Source organism: Myotis myotis, unplaced genomic scaffold, assembly GCF_014108235.1.
Source record: "Myotis myotis isolate mMyoMyo1 unplaced genomic scaffold, mMyoMyo1.p scaffold_m19_p_10, whole genome shotgun sequence".
Taxonomy (NCBI): domain Eukaryota; kingdom Metazoa; phylum Chordata; class Mammalia; order Chiroptera; family Vespertilionidae; genus Myotis; species Myotis myotis.
In genome coordinates, this window is record NW_023416314.1 from 52,330,037 (window position 1) to 52,354,983 (window position 24,947).

Below are 24,947 nucleotides of genomic sequence, written 5' to 3' on the forward strand. Positions count from 1 at the left end.
TCCTCAACCCCATAATGTGTGCAAAGTGGCTCAACACCACCAAGAAGCAGGGAACAAGAAGCTGAAAAGTCATGATTTCACCAAGCCACCCAGATAGGCAGTGAATGAAATCACAAATGGCTTAAATCATATAAGTAATCTTATAACATTCTTAGGAACAATAGAAAGGAACAAAATTTATAATTTTGGCCCTCACTTTTATCTTTCTAAACCTTAAGCAGTATTGGCCTTTCATGAGTGGAGGCCTCTAGGCATTTTATCTGAGTAAAGGGGCACACAAATCCAAACACTTTCAATGAAGAAATTACTGTTCAATAAAAGGCAATCATGACAAATTTTAAAAAAGAGACTTGACTAAGAATCTTTAATCTTTTTTTCTAGAGGACTAAATCATTTTCAAATACATTTTCTTAAGAAAAAAAGCTCAACTTACTCTGTAAGTTTTAAAAACAAGTTCTATGAAATATCAATTGAGGCAAGATTCCCAATGATAATATCTGAGTCTTAATGCATGTCACTGCAGCACAACGGTGGAGAGATCTGAGACAATATTTCCCTAAAGCAGTGATTCTCAAACTTCAAGATATAGAATCCCCTGGCAAGTATGTTAAATGCAGATTCCTTCATCTCCTCCCATACCCTGAAGAGTAGGACTCGGGAATATAAATTTTGAGGAACATCTCAAGTGATTCTGATCACAGTTACTTTAATTCTGATGTACCTCACTTTAAGAAACATCAATCCCTAGGCAAATGAAATAAATGTGCTTTGCCTTAATGTTATAATGCAGATATAATTATGAATAATTTTAAGAAGCCTGGTTAGTTGTAATTTTTAAAAATAACATAAAGGAGATTACCTCTCTTCTTTTGACCTTTCTTGTGAAAACAACCGCTGAATAACATGACTGAACACATGAACATCACAAAAAGCAGAGTATATGGGGCACAGAATAAGCATTAGTTCATTCAACGAAAATTTACTATAAATTTATTTTCTTTCAACCCTTAACATCAGTGACCTCACCAGACCTAACAGTAAAAAATTTTTTAAAAATATTACTCATAAGAATCTTAGTCCTAATATAATGAATAAAGTAATGTTGTTGATTCAAATGATGGAAAGAGTATTTCACTGGAAATCAGTTAAACACAGTACAAAAATTATATGTAGAAGAGTGAAAAAGTACCCAGTAGGACCAGAAAAAAAAAGTCATTAGGCAGAGTTTCTAGAAAAGGAAAGCAATTTTCACAAATTAAGAATATTTTAGTAAGATGTTTTTGTGTCTGAAGGGATAAAAAAGTAAATAGTAAAAACAAAACATGTATGGATGGTGACAGGTGTTAACTAGACTTATTGTGATGATCACTTCACAATATATACAAATACTGAATCATTATGCTATTCACATGAATTATTATGCTGTACACCTAAAACTAATATAACATTTTACATCAATTATACATCAATTAAAAAACATGTGAGGTAATGGATGCTAACTTATTGTGGCAATAATTTTACAACACACACATGTCAAATCATTATGTTGTACACCTTTAACTAATATAATGTTATTGATCAATTATATCTCAATACAACTGGAAAAGCATATTAAAATAATATTGCTCCAATTTTTCAGGTGTGATTTCTAAATGGTGATGATATTATTGGTAAATTGCTTTCTTTTTTCCTTATTTGTGTTTTCTAACTTATAACTGATGAAATATTGCTTTTTGTGTGTTTTTTGCTATTTTTAATTAAATTTTTAAATTATATTTTGTAATTGTATAGCACTAGATATATGATTTAATTAGTTTCAGATATATATCATAGTGGTTAGACATTATATAACTTACTAAGTGATGGCCCTTGACAAGTCTAGCATCCACCTGGCATCAGAAATATTGTTTATATAATAAAGAGGTGCTTGGAAAAAATATAAAAGTAAATTTAAGAGAACACAGTTTAGCCTTCTTGAAGATTAGTACATTATAGTTTCCCTGTACTAAAACCAGAAAAAAAAACTTTCTTTCTTGGTATTTCTATAGTTGAGGGTTCTCAAATAACATTTTCTAATAAACAACAATGAGGTACCATCTCACACCTGTCAGACTGGCTATCATCAACAAATCAACAAACGACAAGTGCTGGAAAGGATGTGGAGAAAAAGGAACACTTGTGCACTGATGGTGGGAATGCAGACTGGTGCAGCCACTATGGAAGACAGTATGGAGTTTCCTCAAAAAAACTAAAAATGGAACTCCCATTTGACCCTGTGATCCCACTTCTAGGAATATATCCCAAGAAACCAGAAACACCAATCAGAAAGGATATGTGCACCCCTATGTTCATAGCAGCACAATTCACCATAGCTAAGATCTGGAAACAGCCTAAGTGCCCATCAGTAGATGAATGGATTAGAAAACTGTGGTACATCTACACGATGGAATACTATGCTGCTGTAAAAAAGAAGGAACTCTTGCCATTTGCAACGGCATGGATGGAACTGGAGAGCATTATGCTAAGTGAAATAAGCCAGTCAATGAAGGAAAAATACCACATGATCTCACTCATTCATGGATAATAAAGACCATTATAAACTTATGAACAATAATAGATACAGAGGCAGAGCTGCCTCAAACTGATTGTCAAACTGCAGCGGGAAGGCCAGGGAGGGTTGGGGGGCAGGAGGGAGGGGGGTAAGAGATCAACCAAAGGACTTGCATGCATGCATATAAGCATAACCAATGGACATAAGACACTGGGGGGTAGGGGAGGCCAGGGGATTGTCAAGGGCGGGGGGAAAAAAAGGACACATATGTAATACCCTTTGAATACTTTAAGCAATAAAACAATTAAAAAAACATTTTCTAATAAATCTCATTATTTAAAAGGGCATCCTTATATCAGCTAAAATCTATATCCTTATAATTATCACCCATTATTTCTTGTTTACCCTCAAAAGATTCACAAAATCAATTTACTCTCATTTCCCTATTAGAGTTGTTCAAACATCTTAAGAGAAGCATTAAATAGTCCTTTTCTAGGTGAAATTCCTCCAGTATCTACAACTAATTTCTCATTTGACATAATTTTCAGATCCTTTGTCTTTCTCCTCAGATGCATTCCAGTCTCTAGATACTGTACTAAAAATGGGTTGCCAATAACTGAATATAAAATTCTGCATCCTCGTTTTCACTGGGAAGAAAAGTAACACTCAGAGATTATGTGGCTTCCCCTATGCCACACAGGTATAGCTGGCAGAACTAAAATCTAAATGTAGTTTTCTGATACCACATCCAATGTTTTTTTTTCCATTCCATAGTGACAATAAATAAAATTAGTTATCAATTCTTGTATGAAAATCACCCTAAAATTCAGTGCTTAAAACAATAATCACGTATTATCTTTTATGCTAACTGTGGGTTAGGAATTCAGGAGCATCTGGGCTGTTTGGTGCTGCCTCGAGGCCTCTCTTGAGGTTGCCATTAAGTCAGTGGCTAAGGTTGGAATCATCTCAAAGACTTCTTTACTCCCAAATGTAAATACTCCAAAAGCTCAGGGCTGAAGTATGGGGTTCCCTAGACATCATTCTCTATCTCTGCGTGATCTCTCTACATGATGTTTTTCTCTCCATCATGTTAGCTTCAAACATGATAGTCCAGGCTTCCAAAGGTGCATGCCCCCGGAAAGAGCCAGATGAAATCTGTATCACTGTTTCTAACCTCGACTGAGAAGTCATGCCCTGTAAACTGTCAGTGTGTTCTATTTAATAGTGAGTACCAAGGTTTGCCCATAGTCAAGGACATGGGAGTTTCATCTCTGCATTTTTATAGGATGGAGTTATAATTATATCCTCAAATCGCTGCTGTGAGAAATGAATAATGTATAAAGCATTTAGTACAGTGCCTATCATATAAGACTCAATAAATGATAACTACTCTTATTATTAAATTCAAATACCCTTTATCCAATTGTCCTTTGTTTCAATTTACAGTTCTGAAAATACTGTCATGATAACCACTGGCACCATTTTTAGGGTTTTTTTTATACTCACTCATCTAAGTAGAATAATCAATATATGCTCAAAAACCACTTTCTTTATGAAGTCATCCCAAACTAATCCCACCAAGACCTGACCCTCCCAAAGCTCCAGTAACCTTACCACTTGTAATTAGAATTTTCTGGGGATACTATGAATTTCCATTCAACCTAACAGCATATGGATTAACTCCATTCTGGCCAGGAGCAGCTAGAGAATGTGTCTGCTCTGATTCATCTAGGTTGCCAACTGCACCTAGCCCAGGAAGGTGAATGGGCAGCCACATGGTGAACAGAGGAGAGCAGTGGGCTAAGGTTGCAAAAGTCAGAGAAGATGTCAGGATTTGAGAAAGTCACAGACCATGGGCCAGAGACCATTTCTAACCAGGAATGGAATTCTTGCCCTACATAATGGAGTTGAAACCCACATACAGGCAGAAGTCATTGAAGTTAGGAGAAACGACTAGCAAATGGACTCTCTAAGCAGCTGAATTAATCAACTTCCCTTTCTGCTGCCCAATCTAATTATAGGACAGAATATTACCCTCTCTTACTCTTTCTTCCACCCATTAGCAAGGCTGATTTAAATGTGTTCAGTCTTACTGCATTGCATGTTGTCATTTTTGTTTTGTTCTTCCATTTTGTTATATTGCCTCTCTAATTATAGCTTTACCTCACTCTAGTCTGCCTTCCCTAAAGATAAGCTTTATTAAGATACCCTGATTTCTGACATTCCCTCTATCTATAGCAAACCAATGATTTCTCAGACCCTACCCAAATCACTCAGTCTAAATCCTAAAAATGATTATTTCCAATACTCTCTTACTGAGACACTCCATGGTTGTCTATGGTGTGTTCTCTTTACTGCAATGAAGAAATCCAATTTGTTCAACTATAGATATGTTCCTGGTAATCTTTTGCTGAGGGGAATTAAGGAATGCAATGTCTATAAAGAAATTAAAAACAATAATAAAACCAACTAAAGTTACATGTATTGGCAACTTAACCATGTCAGTGATTAATATATTAAGTTATAATATATACTATATGTGTACTACTTTTTCTGGTTATCTGCTTTAAAAAACTTTTTTTGGAAGAACCAAAAATGGCCTGAGACTGTGCTGTATAAGAGACATTTTACTATGGTGTTATTGAGTGACTGACAGAAAAGCTTTATCTAATCTAGGTTCCAATAACTTCTTGCTAACAAAGGAAATCTAACCTTTTTAATATGCTGAGAACTAAATTGCTAACATTTATAGGTTCTTTCTCAGAGGAAAAAGTATATTTTTCTCCAATGTGACATATTTTGAGGAAAAACGTTGGTTTTAAAAAGCTTATATAAATGAAAATACTGAATTTGGCTCCAATTACCAACAGTTTATTCCTGGCAAAAGTATCATTTGCTCTAATAGTGAAATGAAATATATTCTTTTTCTTTTTATTAAAAATGATACTGGTAGAATATATTAAATTTACATAGCATTCTCAAAATTGGAATAATATCATGCCACTTTATTATATTACTATACTGTTCAATAACAATAAATTTATTCACGATGTGTCAGAATGTAGATTTTTTTTTTTTACCAATATTTGCTAAAGTGTCATGACTCCTAAAGTCCAAGAAGGAAAAGCCATTTTAAAAATATCATTTTGATCCCAAGAAAAAAATTACAAGAAAAAGTTTTTAAGATGTCCTCATCACCATATTTAATAAATGTAAGTAAATATAATGAACAGAGTAAATATAGAAAAATATTAAAATCTCCAAACTTGTCAAGACAATGACATAGAAAAGTCTTGCATTATCTATATACCACCAGCCTCCATATAGAATCAAATCTCAAGATTCAAAAGTCCTTAAAAATCCAATTGTTCAATACCATCTAGTACTTGAATTTCCTATGCAAGAAAGGTAGTATAATAGTTAACAGCTAAGATCTTTGGGTCAGATTTTCTAGTTAAATATGTTTTTCCATCTATCTCCCATATAACCTCAAACAAGTTAGATAATTTCTCTGTGCCTTAATTCCCTCATCTATAAAATGGGAGTGATAATAGTAGTGTTAATATGAAAATTAAATTAATTAATAAAAATAAAACACCTGTTATATCGTAAATGCTCATTAAATGATGGTGGTGGCAGTAGTGATGATGGCTGTTAAAATTTCCCTGGCAAGCAACTTTTTGCCTCTCCTTAAACACCTTCAATGATAGAAGATTTGGCACTTCTCAAAGCAGTTGATTTTATCTTTGGAGGGTTGTCAAACATTCTTATTTATAGGAATATGAATCCTATGCCTTCAAACCATGGAAACATTTGCATCCCATAGAAACATTTATAACAGCAGCACTTTCAATACATACACACAGCATTATAGTAGCCTTGTATCTTTTCTTTTTCTGGCAAAACATCCCCATTTTCTTCATTTCCTCCTCATAAGACATGGTTCAGCCATCCAGATCATTCTCTTCCTGGGTATGTTCCAATTTGTTTCTCTGGATCTCTTATATAGTAGTGCCCTGAATTGAATGTGCTCAATATTGTCTAAATAAAGAATTAAGGCACATGATCACTGAGAGATAATAAAGATCATGGATAGGCAACTTCACAGATGAGAATACTTATAACTTTTTGGTAATGGAACAGTAAGAAGAGCTTTAAGGTGAGTCCACATGATAGTGAATTCCCCAACACATGGAGCAACATTCTATTAGCTGATTCATGTGCCTTCCAAACCAGACAGCTACTTTCATCTGGCAATTCATTAGTATTCAAACTACCATATGATATGCAACCTAAACAACACTATCAGGCTATGTTGAGTTGGCTAAGACAATTTTAACCTTGAAACGAACAAATTTCGAATTAGCAAGAGACTTGATTATAGTTCAGATCTTTCATGTTTGAGATGAGGAAACTGAAGTCAGGAGATTTGAAGTGACTTCTCTAATGTCACACAGCAAATTAGTGTCAGAGATTAAACACAGGCCTTCTGAGAGATAATATCCTTTCCTAAATAACCCCAGGGAAAATATTTCTACTGATGAGAGAGAAAGGGGGAGAGGGAGGGAGAGAGAGAGAGAGAGAGAGATGACAACTTAAGGCAGTGGTTCTCAACCTTGGCTGCACATTAGAATGAGGCCCAGAAATTAGGATTTTAAAAAGATTCCCAGGTAATTCTAATGTGCAGCCAAGGTTGAGAACCACTGACTTAAGGCATTAGGGAAGAAGTAGTATGATTATGCAGATGTTGGTGAAGTGTAATTGAAAAAGTTTTCCAGAGCAAGCTTCTATGCATGGAGAGTCTCAAATGATTTCATGGAGGTTTCCCTACTTTCTCAACTGTCAATTTTTTTATCTTCATGCTCTCCTCCTTTGCATTTGTTTTAATTGCCTCCCAATTTCAGAGTGTGCTTATAAAAAATAACTGTATTTTTTTACATATAAACAGCAAAGCAGCTAGTATGATTCATAGAATCTAGATATTGGTCAGTTAGTTCATCACAAACCTATTTTGCATCATCCAAATGAGAAATAATGAAGAGAAAGTTGGGATTTATCCACCTCAGATATCATAATTAAGAATCTGAAGCCACCTGACTGGCGTGGCTCAGTGGTTGAGTGTCAACTTATGACCCATAAGGTCATGGTTCAATTCCCATTCAGGGCACATGCCTTGGTTGCGGGCTTGATCCCCAATGTGGGGTGTGCAGGAGGCAGCCCATCAATGATTCTCTCTCATCATTGATCTTTCCATCTCTCTCCCTCTCCCTTCCTCTCTGAAATCAATAATAAAAATATATTATTTAAAAAAGGAATCTGAAGCAAAGGAGGCAAAGTAAACACACACACACACACACACACACACACACACACACACACACACACCAAGCAAACAAAGAAACAAACAAAAAAAACCTCCCTACCATCTTCCAAAAACAGGGAAATAGCCTTGAAAATAAGAGAATCAAGGTACCAAAGACCTATTGCATGATACAGGTGTTGGCAGGGAGAGGAGTGCATGTACTAGTAGTATGACACAAGTATCCGTTGAAATTTGTTTAATCCAGTTTCCAGAAAAATCTGTTCTTAATTCAATATAAAAACTAGGGCCATTGTGGGGGAGAGTATTAGAGTAGTTTCCAAAAAATAGAAAATAAGATATAAAACTCTTAAGAAAAAGGCAAGGTAGCTGGGATCCATGAGGAAAAGAGGTAGTAATTAGGCTCCCAGAAATAATATTGATATGATAATTTACCCATGTTTAGAGTGTCTATTTTTAAATGATGAGGCTGGGGTCACAAAAATAGATCAGATCATGTTCTTTATACTTCACAAATCTTAACATTAAAAAGTACCAGAGCCCAATGAAGGTCTGTCAACCCCATTTATCCCTTAATAGAGATTCTGCTCTATTACAGTGAAATCCTTTCATGGCCTAATTTTTCAAGGGAAGACGGACTAGCGAGCAGATTGCTCTGTGTGTCATACACACTGAGCACTCACAGACACTCTGTGATCTCAACAATCTCCCATCTTCCCTGGGATCTTGCCCAGTAAGGTTCCCAAGTTTGAGAATTTCACCAAAAAAGCCTTCAAATTTCCTTCTAATATGTAAAATACATACAATGGCTTACCCAGAAACTGTTAGTGATACAGATAAATAACTTCTCTAGCTCTCTGATTTAAGTTTTTACAGAGAGCACAAGTTCAAAGAAAGTAAAAGTGATTTTTCAGAGGCTATGTTGTTCATGAAACAACTATCCAGCTATCTATCTACTTACCTATAAGTCTAACTATATTTACATATCCAGGGAAGGGGAAACTAGCACAAAAATGTCACCAATTTACCACAAAGCAGCAAGTGGAAGTATAATTTTGTCATCAGGTGCCCCCAATGTATAGAAGCTGTGCATTGCTCTACCTGGAGGTAATACACAAACTTGGACTGATGGTTCGGTTAGAAACATAGAACACATGCTTTCTTTCTGGCAGGAGTGGGAGGTGTTAATTTTTATTTTTCGCTCTTAACTTTCAAATACCCCAAAACTTATATTCAGATTGACTTCTGGCCCTACTGTACTATTCCTCATAGATCAAAAAAAAAGTAACCAATAGGAGAACTAAACTCTAATCTTACTGTCAATTTCACAAAGCAAAATAAATAAACTGTAATTAACTTCACGTACAAACCTTATCAGTGTGAGGGAAAAAATAAAAGAGAGAGAAGCAGGTATCTGTGGTAGAAGCATAGCAAGTACAAAATAAGTTAATACAACTGAAGGGCAAATGTTAACTCTAAATTCAAGAGTTAAAGTTTTCTCAATTTCATGTATTACATTAGCTTAATCCTAGCTAACCTAATGCTATCTAAAAAGCTACCAACTTACCACTGAGACTAACCAAAAAATTTCTAAATAACAGTAAATGCCAAAAAAAAGTTCTAATTCTTTGTGTTTCTAGGCAAACAAATCTCTCCTATTATACCACCACAATCTACCAATGCTTGAATGAGGGAAATTTCTTTCCAGAAGTTTGATGAACTTGAGAATATTGAATTCTAGGTACTCTCAGTACACTAGCAGTAAAAATAAATCAGAATTAAATTATAATACAAACAAAAGTTTACAAATAACTTTCAATCATTTTATTAAATAATGCTTTCCATTTTCTAAAGTGTTAATGAAATATAAAGAAGATAAATGAAATGTATAAATATTCATTTCTAATTTTTACCTGATTGTAAAATATTATTGGTAAAGGTTTGTAATTTATACTTTTGATTTCAGAATATAGTTTACAAAGAGATATATCATTGAACTGAATTTTTATCACTTAGAAAAATAATGCTTAGAGGTCATGGGAATGTAGTAATACCAAAATAATATTTAAGAGGTTAATAGTATAAAAAATAAATATGTCATCACATTAAAAGATTAAGTAACAAAAGGAATAATAGCTTGAAGTTGTTCCTCTTTAAAAAGGTTACATTTTTCTTGTTCCTCTTTAATAAGGAAAACTTATTACAGGGGACAACCAAACAGTGGGATAATTTGCATATCACGGTAATTAAGGCACATTCATTAGATGTGTTCAAGAAAGATTAGATATGTTCAGGAAGGAACAGAGTAGGATCTTTCCTGCTTAATGCAGGTGTTTTGACTCAATAATCAAAGAGAGCCCTTTCAAACTCATCTCTGATTGAACAATGGGAGCAGGATTTGTTATGTTAAACTTACTTTTATGGAAAGCAACCCTCTCCAAATTAAAGTAAGAAGGTAGATCAGCAAAATAAGCCAGTCAGAGAAAGATAAATATCACATGATCTCACTCACATGTGGGATATAATGAGCAACATAATTTGATGAACAAGAATAGATCCAGAGACAAATGGTAGGGGAGGGGGGAGTTAGAGAGCAACCAAAGGATTTGTATGCATACATATTAGCATAACCAATGGATACAGACATTGGGGCGGTGGAGACCTGCCCAGGGTGGGAATGGCTTGGGAGTGGGTCAATTGGGGGAAAAGGAGACATATGTAAAACTTTAGACAATAAAAAAAATAAAAAAGATGCAACTCTATTATATGACCTATATACAGGTTGTGCCCCCAAAATGTATACACATTGTAACAGCTGATAGCTCAATTTTAAAAATGAAATGTATTTTAATAAACACTGCCTTTATAAAAAAGAAGAAGAAGAAAGAGGAGGAGGAGGAGGAGGAGGAGGAGGAGGAGGAGGAGGAGGAGGAGGAGGAGGAGGAGGAAAGGGGAGGTAGATCTGGAGGAGTTAAGTATAATCCCAGCTTCCCCTTCAAAAGACATATGCTGCCTATCCAGGCATCACCATCTTATTCATGCTGATCTAGAAGGACCGTAAGCTTCATATTTCATTCTAATAATGAAAAGTTCAAATTAGTCACGTAAATTACTGCATGCTATATAATACATACATTATACTTTCTACAAAATATTGCTTAGAAGAATTACAGAAATGTGCATATTTCATTATTCCAGTATCATATTTCATTATAGTAATGTACCCAGATCGTCACTGGGCAAGAAGGAATTCTGCACAAGAAAGTGAACATTAATCAGAACCACCTATATACTAAAACAGGCTTGTGGAGTTCTTCTTTAATCAGAAAATTATTGGTGTCTTGAGATCAGCTTTCATTGATTAATACTGATCAATTATGACAAGAAGCCTATTTAAAAAAACAAAACAATACTTCTACTATGTTTAAATGCCATTTGAATCCATCAAGACAATAAAAGCTGAATGTAATAGGCCTGCTCAATCAAATTGTTCTGCTAGACTAGTTCCTACCACATTTTCTATTAGTAATCAAGTCTTATTTTAAATAATTATCAAGCATGACTTTCCCTAAGAGTCTGGAAATGTTATAGAGCCTAAGCTATCCTTTGGTCATGAGGAATATTTGCATATGGATAGTAGATAGGAACAGTCAAACCACAGAAGCATCACTATGATGTACACTAGCATCTTATTGGTGCAAGAAATGAAAACAAAATATTTATGAAGCATAAAGGTATCATATAAAAAATGAAGCAAGTTAGAGGAATATTGGCTGAATCCCAGAAAAGATAATCCTGATGACCGTGAAGGAATGTTGTGAATTGTCAGTGAATGTCAGTGATAAAGTTTGTTAAGAGATTCATGTTACAGTCAGTACTCTGCAAACCTCAGTTACTGGATCTGATACCAACTGAAAAAAATTAAGTAAAAATAAACATGGCATAGCCCATCTCCTTGAAAACATTCTATGTACACAATTTTATTACACTGAAAAAAAAAAAAGATACCAGGGTCTGATTTTCCTTGAACTGTCAAAATACAAAAGAAATGCAAAAAGTCTTTGCACAGATGTAGCAAAGTACTAGATTTTCATATTTTGGCAGGTGCTCAATATGCAGCCCACATAATCACATGCTAATGACTGGAGTGTGTTCATCAGTATGTATACCTGGTTCCTTCTTGCCCAAGGGGGTGGGGGGAAGCCAACTATACCAAAGCATGTTAAAGTTTCTACATTCAACAAAAATTTTGATAATATGCTTGGTAAAAAAACTTTTCCAAAAAGTATATTTAGAAAGGTGTATTATATCATTAAGAAGAATGATAAAATAACTCGAGTTTTCATAAACATAGATTTTAAGTAATGCTACTCATTTTGTTTAATTTGGGAACATTTTTTAAAAATAAGTAATCTTTAATAGCAGAAATGAAACACTGCCACTAACTGTGGGGTGGGGGAGGAAATAGAAAGGTAATCAATGTGTTAACACTAGAAAACATGAGTTGTCTATTTCACAACCCATTCCAGGCAATAAAATATGGTTTGATTTTTTGTTCAAATTGTAAATAAATTTGTCATTAAATTTTGAGATGTGTTTAAAAAGAGACAGTACTGTGTGCTAATGTAGTTTCAAATTTATAGAAAATGGAAATTTCCCATATCGCTTCCTGAAGAATATTGTTTCATGACTCAAGGAGTCAAGGATGGACATTTCTACTTGTTACCAAAAGATTAGGTTTGAATTTTACTTAACTTGAATAAATTCCCAAAATCCTAAAATGAAGGAGTAGTAACAATTTCTCAAAAAGTCTAAACCTTGACAGTTTATGGATTTTTGTCCAGTGCTTCATAGACCAGTCAGGTACCAAAAAGATGCACATGAACTTTGCCTTAGGTGTTAAATCTATAAACTACCGAGTATAAACTACTTAGGACCGCATGACCTAGTTGATTTCACTATACCTTCTAAAGCACAGTCTCAATAAAAATGAGGAAATACATTTCATTTGGGTGCTGCCTTAGATCTTAAATGACTAAATCTTACCAAAAACTAGCAACAATTCGTTTTTTAAATCTTTTAAAGGCAACAAAATTAGAAATCTTCTAGAAGTCTGTCACAACATAAAACATGGTTGATAAAGATTGAATCCTCACTTAAAATTCATGGACTATGTTATCATGTAATGAAAACAGCTCCATTCCCAGAAATGGTTCAAAGTCCATACCAGACTTTTATGACTCCAGTGAACTACATAAAACTCTCCAGAGTTGATTAGCAACTTCATTGGACTGAAAGCAGGAAATACAGACAAGGATAAATTGTTCGCAAGCAAGAAAGTATTGTTCTCAACAGTTATTTATTAAATGTCTCAACATGCCTATTGTTATTTTCTTTCAATTACAATAAAGGACATTATTAGCATCTTTTACTTACAGCAGAAAAATGTTCTTAAAACTTCTAAAACTCATTTGGGGAAATTTAACTGGTCTCCAAAATAAGGAGTTCTGATAATCTGGGGATGAAAGTCCAGCATGGTTATTTCTACTTAATTGGACTAGAAGTTAAAAGCCAGATGCATATAATCCCATTTGGGCTTAAAATATATATCAATATAAGCAGGCATGTAAGTGCACATGTATACATGTGTAGAGAATGCCCCACTTACAATCTTGTCACTTTTAAAATCTTTTAAGAGATACTGTTGGTGCATTACCCAGATCCCCAAGTCTTACCCCAGAAGTCACTTGCAGACAGTTCACTCTTAGGCAAAAGACTTCTGTCCTCACATGGGACTATTCTCTGTCCAAGAGCAAGCCTACCCTCCCCCCTCTCCCTGCAACTTCATGTCCTGTTCACTATTGACTAAAGTTCTGCCCACATGTACATTACTTAAAATAGTCTCCTCGCCCTCTGTGTGAATCTTCTTCAGAATCTATGGGACCTCCTCAAAGAACTGTTCACTCTTCCATTGAGCATCAAACTCTCACCTGCACTACTGCAATAGTTTTCCTAATAAGTGTCCTTGTTTCTGGTGTTGCCTCTTACAATCCATTCTCTACACAGCAGCCAATGTGATATTTTAAAAACAGAAATCAAATCATGTTAGTCTCACTCAAAATCTTCCAGTGGCTTCCTCTTGCACTTAGTAAAGTCCAAACACCTCACTGCAGAATATGATACCCCATAGTATCTGCCATCTGCCTGCCTGCCTCCTTGATTTTCTCTCATACTGTTCTCTCCCTCATCCATTCCACTCCAGCTACTCTGTTGTATTCTGTTGCTCAAACACACCACCAAGCAGCTCTTTTACTTACTACAAATTTTTGCAGAGCTAGTTCATTCTCGTTATTCCCATCTCAACTCACATGTTACCTCTTCAAAAAGACCTACCCTGGACTGTTAAAAGTAGTCATCTAGGGGGGGGTGAGGGCATGAGTGGGGGGTGGGGGAATAAAAGGGAGATAAGGACACATTTATAATACCTTAATCAATAAAGGATAAATAAATAAATAAATAAATAAATAAATAAATAAATAAATAGTAGTCATCTCAATCACATTTTCTTATTTAATTTTCTTCATTGTAGTTATTATTGTCTGAAATTGTCTCACTCTGTGGAACTTTGTCTGCCACACGCCTAGAATCTAATTTCCATGATAGTAGAGAAATCATCTGTATTATTCACAAGAAAGTCCCTGCCCCTGAAACTTAGTATGTCCTATATGCTCAAGTAATCTTTAGCAGATAACCATTACAGCATAGTATCATATGCCAGTCACTAAACACTACCATAAAATGTTCCTCCATGCTTGTTAACATTAAAAAGAATAATACGTGATACATGTTTTCATAAAAAAAATCATGTGAATTTATTCCTGCCTAATGAATCAGTCCTAATGGAAACAAAAACGTATTTCAGGGGACAATCAATATTCCTCCACAAAAAAAGGTGCTGGTACACTGACATCATAATGAAAAGAGTAGTAATTGTACATAGCAACCAAGGACAGTGAAAGCTCATTTACACTAACCTTTTAGCCTTCAAATGGATCATACCAATTAACACAGAAGTCTAAATTTAAAATTAAACAGTTTTGTATCCATAATATAAGTAAATGTAATGAACAGTGGAGTCTAAAACTTTTTTATCTGAAATTGATCTTTGAATGCCAATCTCTAAAATTTCTATTCCCCTTCTATTCCCCATGAATTCTTTTCTTTGTTTGGAACTGTGTGGTCTCTCATATTTTACTATAATTCCACCTCAAAATAAATAATCAGAATTTTAACATTTAAAGATTTTTTTTCTGATCAGGAAGTGGGGGTTAGCAGAACTTCTCTGCTTTGTCTTTCCTCTACAGAAAAGCTCCTCTGTGGTCTTGATATTTCAATTTAAACGCCTTCTGAACCCAGTAGATAAGAAACTTTTTAGTGCCTGTTTCTAACTGTTCGTGAGTGAGGACCGTCACAGAAACTAAATAGCAATGGAAACCAAATAGGTGCTAATAGGATTTTTTGTTGATTTTTAGATTTTCTTTTAAATTTTACTTCCCCACAACTATTTTATGGGGTTCAATTAGAGTCAGTAACAGATATGATCTATGGAGGAGAACTACAAGTTTCATTTAACTTCATAACAATCCTTTTGGACTTTACATTTACTTGAAAGTAGAATGTGGCAAAAATATATTTACTAAATTTTACTTTCATCACAGTCCCTCCACCCCAACACATGAGAGAGAGAGAGAGAGAGAGAGAGAGAGAGAGAGAGAGAGAATGAATGTAGGTTTGCAGGACTGCCCAGAAACCTAAAATCCTTCTATTGTTTTTCTTTCCTGTAAAAAAAAATTGTTTGGTGATATAATACTTGCAATATAAGTCATTACAGGTCTGATGTTACAGTTCTTACACAGTATTGAATCTATTGAATGAAAAAGGAGCACAAAGGGGATTTCCAAATGCAGCTGCTATTTCACATTTGTTAAATCCTTTTACTATATCGTAGAGGTACACAGCTGGGAAATACTATAGAGTGGGAATTAAAACAAAATGTTTTGGCTTCTAGAAATTCAGAATACACAAAAGGTCCAGTGGAAAGCAATGCTTGATATCAAAAGAGAAAGTTTGAAAACAAGGATGATTTCTTTTAGACTAACATATAACATATATTTGTAAATTTAAACTTTTATACTACCATAAATTCCACTTAGTATAATCTGCTAAGCACATTATTAATATCTATTTTCTAACAAAATTTTAGATCATAAAACTTCGAGAATAACTCGCTAAATCAATTTGGCACTTGCCAAGATACACACAAAATTTAACTGAGAAAAATAAGCAAAGTGTTCTCTGAAAAAAAAAATTTGAACTGTATTATTTCTGATTCAACCTACATATCCCAATGTAATTATTTATCTGTCCATAGCTATATTTGGCAAAAAAGCAAATATCTATCTCTATCCCATTGGCCTAATCCAAGCCACTATCATTTCTTATCTGGATTTCTTAAATAGCCTCCCAACAGGTCTCCCTCCCATCCATTCATACTACAGCTAGAATTATCTGCTTGAAATATTCTTAAACCCTTCAATGCCTTTCCATTGCACTTAGAATCAAATCTCACTTACAATGTTATCTACCAGGTATTGTTGGATATAGCCCCTACCAATCTCTTCAACCAGATCTGATGCTACATTGCATCCTTACTTATTACACTCCAGCCACGAAGACTACCTTGAATTTCCTGAAACTCAGCTATATTTTTCTCACCTCATATATTTCATACATGTTATTCCCTCTGCCATTTTTACTCGTTCTTTTATTCTTTGCCTGACTAGTTCCTTCTATCCTTAGGTCAGCAAAGACATTCTTATCTATCCATTCTAAATGAAGTTTATTTCATTATGTTCTCACATAGCATTCTGTTATTTTTCTTCCTAACACATATCACAATTTTTTAAATTTATTGTTGACAGTATTACAAATGTCCTCCATTTTATTCCCATTTATCCCCTCTACCCAGCCATTGAGCCACCCCAGGCCTTTCTCATTGTCTATGTCCATGGGGTATGCATACGTACATATAACACATATCACAATCTTAATTATATATTTATTTTTGTTCTCTCTCCAAATATAAATTCCATGAAGGCATATTCATGTATGTTTTGCTCACCGGCACCAAGTAGAATGCTGTGCTCAGAGAAGGTGTTATATAAATATTTGTTGAAACAAAAATAAAACATAGCCCTAATATCTTGCCAAAAGCTGGTGGCAGTGACTGAATATCTATTTCCCCCATGCTATCTTGGAGGTATAAAATGAAGCACTCAAGATCAAGCAGAAAAACAGACTTTTAGTTTTGCTTTATCATACCTTGTCTGTTCTCCCTATTCAAGGAAAAGAAATCTTCCAGTGATTCTATCTAATTATAAAATTATGATACCCTTATCTAAAGTTAGTCTAGAAAAGTCTTGTTTTTCTTCCAATCCCCTACATCTCACCTACTGCTCCAGAGCACTAGTTATGTCTACAAAATCATTTTAAAAAGAAGTGTATGCATCCACAAATTATAAAATCAGATCTTTAAATTGGTTCTGAGACATTAAGCATAGGGCAAGAATTTAAATATATGTTATTAGAAGTAAAGGCAGAAATAAGATAAAAATATTATCTTTTTTTTTAATTAAGGAATAAAACTTTTCCTAACTGCCCACTTAAAATACTTTGCATTAACTTAACCAGAAGTTAAGATATATAAAACAAATTTTAAAATTCCTAATCAAATAAAATAAGTTAAGATTTTGGTCAATTCTAGATGCTAAAAAAAAATAAGTATATTTGCTGTAAATTAGACAACTAATGTTCCTTGCTATGGATCTGTTTTGATGGTTAATGATGGAATTTAACATGAGAAAGCTGGCTAACACACTACATGTATTTGATGTTATTGTTTCTACCTTTACAGAAAACTTCTATAGTCTGATGCAATGATACTCGAAGCTTTGTATGTCCTTTTGAAATTAATCTATAGGCATTTAAGTGAGAAAAATCCTAATTATAAATCAAAAATTACTGTAAAAAATGATAAATACCTGCACTTCCTCACTGAAGATGTATTTTCCATATAATCTCATTCCCCTAGACATGTTTGCTTAATATAATTTTTTAATATTAATACACAGCCACACTTCATTTGATCATACCTATTTTGTGGTATTATCAACTTCATCACCTTAAATTCAGAGGTTCAGAGAATATGACAACCAAATCTTCCCCCAAATTAAATATTTTTTGGCAAGGTGACCTAATAATGGATAAAAACTAAATCAGAAACCGTTTTCCATTTTTCCCCAGTTAGAGTGATATTAATAATATATATGGTTGTTGTTTTATGATCTCAACACAATGAACTGTAATGATATGTATTTTGAGCTTTCTCTAAAACACCTGTTTGTAATGAGGCCATACTAATGGACACACTTAGCAACAGTGGCCAGATTTTAAAAGCTCACCATTCTTTGCTGAGACGACAGAATGCTGTCCCAGTCAGCATCTTGTTGAATGGTATTGACAAGTGTTGGTAGCTCCTCAGAGTGAGGTTTGTTGTGCATTATAGGGTGCAGAGGCAGATGGGAGGCCACATGTTGATCACTGCCTTCTTCCTTTTCCCTTGAGGTCAAATCTTGGGTCATCGCTTCCTCTCCATCAGCTGAACAGGCAAATGGAGAGGTGGCTTGCTTGGAAGACATTCTTCTGCAGAAAAAGGAAACAGCATGAATTAAAAAGGACTGTTCATGAAAAAAAATCCCTTACATTTGACTATTTCAGAAAAAAGAAAAATTCTCTAACTTCAGAGATGTTTACCATCTACTCTAAACCACTAAAAAAGAACTCTCAGCTTATCTGTTCCACTTCTCCTCTTTGATTTTAACTCGCAAAACTCTTCCCGATGATTGCTGCATATTTTCTCTCTTACCAATCCATAAATAAAGTGTTTATGGAATAAGTTTTCATAATATGTATAGTATATGTATGTGTGTAAATTCCCCCCAGTTATCCCAACTAGATTATAAGCTTCTTGAGAGTAATTTTGTTGATTTGCCTAGCAATGGGGAAAAAAAAGAAGAAGAAAGAATGAATGAACTAGCAAATGAGCCAGTTTGGAAAATGATTTGAAAGTACATATATCCAAATTTTGCTTATGCTTTACATTGGAACAAAAGAAGAAAATAAAACCAAAAAGGCAGGTTATCTATGATGAAAGTCTAGGCAAATTTGGTCCTGACTTCTGAGTTTACACCTTGTATTGAGTGCTAGGCCTAACACTATTTAGTGTCAATGTGATCCTTTTCTAAAGACCTTCAAGCTGTGTCAACTGCTGTAATTTAGCTTTTAAGTGACATATTGATTGAATGGCTGATACTATTAGATTAGTCTTAAGGCAATTTTATAACATTTGAATTGAGCATATGAAATAACTATGCTACTATTTTTTATTAGAAAGTATATACGAGATTCAAAGCATTAGTATGAAAATAGTAAAATGCCTATAATGCATAATATTTTTAATACTCCACAAACAATTACTGAATATTTCATCTATGTACCTATAAGTAAACTATATTTAGCATAAGGTCTCCATTCTGTGCTTCCATATACACCCAGAAAATCATTATTACTAAACAGAATTCAAAACTCTTATAATATCACTTTATCAAGATGATTTTCTTAGCAAAATGTTTAGAAATAAAACCGCCAAAAGTTTTTAAAATAAAATAAAAGGCAATTGGGCATCTTTTCTAAAACTTTATGTCATTTTTAGTTTATAGCATAATTAGCTCTAAAATTGCTGTGTAACGAAAGGAATAAAATCTCCACCTTAATTGCTTTTTAACATTAATTGATTTCATACCATTTTTTTAAAAATGCACAAATCAGTTAACATAGGAAACCACATGAGCATTTTTCAAATTAGCAAATCATTAACTTGCTAGTACTGTTTCTAGACAAATAAATACTGATTAAAGGGTCCAGAAATCTGAGATTAACAGTTAAATTTACAAATCTGTCACATGCTTTCATGAATATTGCAGTGAAGGAAATATCAAGTGCAAAGAAAAATAATTAAGTTAATTCCAATTTAAACAGTAGTTTTTATGTAGCAGCCCATGTTTCACATAGGATTTAACAGCTAATGCTAAATTTCTCACAATTAATGAGGGGGCTCAGATTTAGTATCCTACAGTGAAAAAATTAAGATAAGATTAGCTAATCTAATTATGCACAGTTCTAAATAAAAGTATTATAGGCTTTTGAAGTGCTTTGAAACCTATTAAATTGCTGATACCTACTTATATAGCCATTCTACAAATATAAAAATTTCATCTATTAGACTTGATTCTAGAAAATACAATGGTGAAAGGAAGTACAGAAGAATGTCTATATTTTCTTTGAGAAGAATAAATGCTATAAAGATCACTATATCAAAGAATCAGATAAGTATAGTCTTGACCAATTTCTAAAAATAATAACAAATGGACTTATGTATACACACTTAGGAAAAATGATACCAAAGGATGTTTCTTAGTCTACATGAATCACTCTAGAGCTTACTTCATTGGCCTCATAAATACTATCATAAAACCAGGCAAATCATAACTGTCCTGCAAGTTTATCAAGAGCCTGCCATAAACAACAAGAATGTTTTCATAGTTCAGATAATGACAGTACCAATAATGTAATCATTCACATTAAAAACAAAAGAATGAATTTACTGCTGCTTTTTAAAACAGCTCAATACAATTGAAAGTCATAATCCAAAACTCATAGGGACTTTAGCTTCCCCAAAAACATCCTCTTATTATAAAGTGACTTGGCTGCTTCCAATAGCATTATCTGTGATTGTTGCTTTAGTATAAATTAATCACGACACAGAACACAAAAGTCTCTTAAGAATAATTTCAACTGCAAAACTGCACCAATGAACAATAGTGCACAATCCTAATTAAACACAACCATGCAGCTGTAAAAATAGACTAAATCTGTCCAAAGCCATGAGTTGAGTTTCAAGGCTGGTTTGTTAGAGTGTTTTCTTAAGGAAGGCTGGGCCCTCAGTCTTAATCAGCCAATAAATTATTTCCTGCAATTACATTAAATAGAAAATTATCTTCAAATGGGGAGTGTTAATTGAAAATCAAAATTCAGAGGGAAGTTTAGAAATTACACGCTGAATACAATTAGTGAGGAAGGGCTTCACCTCTACTTCATCAACAGCCTTGTGGCGATTCCTCCAGTGACCATTCAGGAAAGTTACCTATTTATAACATCACACGATTTGTCTTTTATTTTGCACCTACAAATATGAATGTGCATCAAGATTGCAAATAAAAGATACGCTGCCAAAAGAAATGCCAATATTAAATCTGACTGTTCAGCCTCAGTTCACACCATCATTAGGGGACAAGGAGAGAGGAAGATAAGATAATAATGGTTAATAACCAAGGAAGGCATACGCAACTTGCAATCCTGCCTTTAGCAAAGGAATTAAGTTCTTTTTTATGACAAGAAGAATACTTTTCCATACTATATTTTACTTAAATTTCTTGTATTTACTATAGTTCTCAAATATGTTGTTAGCAGAGAAAAGGGTGATCTTGTTCTTTTAGCTAGTTATTGCTCCACTCTGGGCATTTCCTTTTGACAAAACTGATGGGCTTGTTTCAGGTTTGTTTTTTATTTGGTCTTGCTGTAGTTTTTGTTTGGAGTGGTGGTTTTTTGTATTTTTAAAAGGAAAGTGTGCACAAATTCATTTTAATGCACAGTTTATTAAATAAGTCAGATTCACTGATTATTTGATTCAATTTACTGATTATTTTTTGCACAATTACTTTATTAAAGAGTCCTGCAATTTACTGATTACATACTTATTCATTTCATTTCTTTACTTTAACTTCCCCTTTTAAAATATTTTACTACACAGAATTCTAGAAGCTGCAAAGACTCTTGGTAATGCTTTTACTATAACCATTGCACCATGGCTGCTCTCCTTTAGAAAGTCATAAATCAAATATATACCCATTTTAATGTTTTACATTGTCATATCAGTGCTAACTTTTATTTTTCATGCTCATATCAGTAATTTTCCATTATAAAAACTTTCACACCCCCCCATCCCCAATGCATTAGAATGGTATCTTACTTTAGCTGCTGCCATATATAACTAATAGGAAAAAGAACAAAATTCTTGTAAAAATGGTCAATCTCTATGTGACTTTACTTTGTTTTATTTTTGCACTATAACTTAAAAATCATTTAAATGAATTGTTTTTTTAATTTGTATTAAAAAAAAATCTCCCTAGTTATACCCCGTGAAAACAGGGGGTTATAATGGAAGTGCTGACACAACCCTAACTAAAGCAGCGCAAATGTTGCCGCTATAATACACAAAATCAAGTTCTATTATTCTAAACGATCCTCGCTCATGGGATTTTTCTTTACTGTGCTCCCAGCCAAACTGCTGAAGCATGAAAAATTTAAATGCAATCAAATGTGCCCAATTCTACTTTACTAGAACAAGTGTCTACAGTGGTACAATCTTAAAAGGAGATGCAACAGATTTGTTTGGTGTTTTTTTTTTAACTGTTTATTTATAATACAGTGCACTGGAGATAAAATAAAAGAGGAAATTACACTCACATGGTACCAGTGTATTGACTACACAGAGTACATTATAATCAGAGAGAAAAACTACATTGTCAACTTATCACATTGGTTAAACAAGATGGTTTTCTGGGGCATAGCTATTATCAAGTAAAACCTCCAAAGAGAATTACATATCTTTGGGACACATAAAACTAAGTTCTCATCATGTGTTCCCGAGTTTGAAATGTCTCTGCCCAGCAGATCAAGTGAATTCCCAGGATGCCGGGCCATTGGAAAGAACTTCAGGGCTTAGGACTTTTGGGAATGAGAATGTCAGAGATAGTCTCCTGTAATTGATAATGTTTTCTAGGAAGTTAATAGGAGTATCTCTAGAAAGATGATAATTATTTTACTCCAAAACCCCAGTATCAAATCTGAATGTTTAGACCATTAAAACCTACTCAGACAGTAAATTTACTTTATATCTTTTAACAAGAAATCAAGATTAGCTTGTCTAAGACTTTATAAGATGGGGAGGACTAGATATCTACACAGTAAATCCTCTATCTCAGAAAAGCATACTTTCTAGAACATTAAGCCTTTCTGGTTTTATGCTGTTTTTTAAAAACAGTCATTTGTATATGTTTAAAAGTTAGGATTATTTTAAGACAACTTTCTCATAAGGCATAGCCACTCAAAATTACTTTTTTTCTTTACTATTGCTTGAAAAGAATCTGTCTCCAAACTATCACCTGGAACTTAACTATAGAAAGGAGCCTTGAATTTATTAGAACAATATTTTTAACCTGATTTTTAAAAATGTTTTCATGACTTCTAAGATTATTACCAAATGGTATTCACTTTTTAGGTGTGTTACATTTATTCAAAAGGAGCCCTGTTTTGAACACAAAACAACATTTTAATAGCTGGTTTACATAAATAAAATATTAAAAATTCAGACCAACATTCACATTTATTTTTGCAACTCGGCCCCAGGCTACCAAGGTAGACTTATTTCAGTCAGATAATTCACTGTTAATTTAATCCTGCAATTGAGCTGATACTGAGAAATAAACAATTAATTTTCCAAAAATATAACAGTGTCTCTCATTTTAAGGAGCATGAGTAACAGATATATTCAGCTGCCAAAACGTGCAATACCCAGGAACCTCTGCAAAGGATGCCAGTCCACCCAACCTAGGGCAAAGAATGATTTAAAACTTCCCCATACCTCTAATTCCTACATTTAAAGATGGGCAGGGGGCAGGCTGAGGGAGGAAGCCTGATTCTAGACTTAAAATGAAGACATCCTTTTAACACTTTTCCTACTTCATTTGGGTAAAGGCTGTTCATGATTCCTTGTATTGTTTTATCTGGCACTACCTCTTCTCCCCGCACTGCATCCTCTCTAACTTCCCACGGTTTCTGCCAGGTTTTTCTCTTTCTTCCATCTGTTTAATAAGAAAAATTTAGTGAAAAAGACGGTAACTGCTTTCAGAACTACCTTGAAGAGTTATAAGCCAATCTTTTAAAATTTGCAGTGGCTCTTTCAGAACATATATGGTAACATATGCAGACAATATCTGTTGGAAGAAAACTCACTGACTTGAGACAGCTGTCAAATCATTATAGATAAGGCAAATGAAATGTGCTTGAAGTCCTTGAAGTATGTTTAAGAAGGGTCTTTAATTAATGGAATTTGGCTTATCTAAGGCTTCTAATTTTTCACACCAAAGCACCAAAATTGTCTCCAAAGGCCTTCTGAGGTTCTTACAAAACAGGGATTACCTGGAACAGATTCTTCTCAAGTCATCAAAGTTTGTATTTCTAGAGTTTATATTTAGCTGACAATATTGCTGTCACTTTATATAGCTTAAGACTGTTCTTTGGACTAGAGCTCATATGTCTTGGAATGCTTTGACTCATGAATTGTTTCTCCTGATAATGTTACATCACGTAATCACCTCTGTCTAATCGGTTGGTATCTGCTGGAAGAGGCAGGCGACCAGCCTAACCACTGGCCTGCCTGCCGAACTGCCTATGGAAAACCTATAATTATTACATGTGTTCTTGAGTATCCAGTTTCTTCCCAGGATCAAAACAACTTGATTTAATGTAACCTCTATCTGATAGAGGTTTTGCCTGATAGAAATAATATTGAATTTTTCTCACAGCTTATTTACCGGTAACTTTTGGGATCTTTGGTTTGGAAAGCCGGGCCCCAAATATATAAACAAAATCAGTCACAACAATAAGAGCAAAACCAAACAACAGCTACTATGAATATACACTAAATTGGAGGATTCTAATCAAGCACAATGACTTTATAACTCAACTGAAAGACCTTGCTCACTATGGCTTGAGTGAAAGAAAGACGTATAAAATAATAAGAGAATGAATTTATTTATACACGTCCACTTTGAATTT

At 33.9% G+C, this 24,947-nt stretch overlaps 1 protein-coding gene across 24 annotated transcripts in view; it reads right to left on the reverse strand.

Annotated features, from left to right (window-relative positions):
* Positions 1-24,947, reverse strand: part of SOX6 (SRY-box transcription factor 6) — a 368,911-nt gene that overhangs the window by 309,016 nt on the left and 34,948 nt on the right. For 21 of the 24 annotated variants that reach the window (XM_036325513.1, XM_036325515.1, XM_036325527.1 and 18 more), the window contains exon 2: positions 18,392-18,632. In XM_036325513.1, coding sequence (XP_036181406.1) covers positions 18,392-18,628 — 237 coding nt within the window. In that variant the 5' untranslated portion in view covers positions 18,629-18,632. Of the gene's footprint in view, positions 1-6,411; positions 6,593-18,082; positions 18,184-18,391; positions 18,633-23,903; positions 23,972-24,947 lie in introns of those variants that run through there. The other 3 variants (XM_036325523.1, XM_036325507.1, XM_036325522.1) reach the window with 3 other exon arrangements.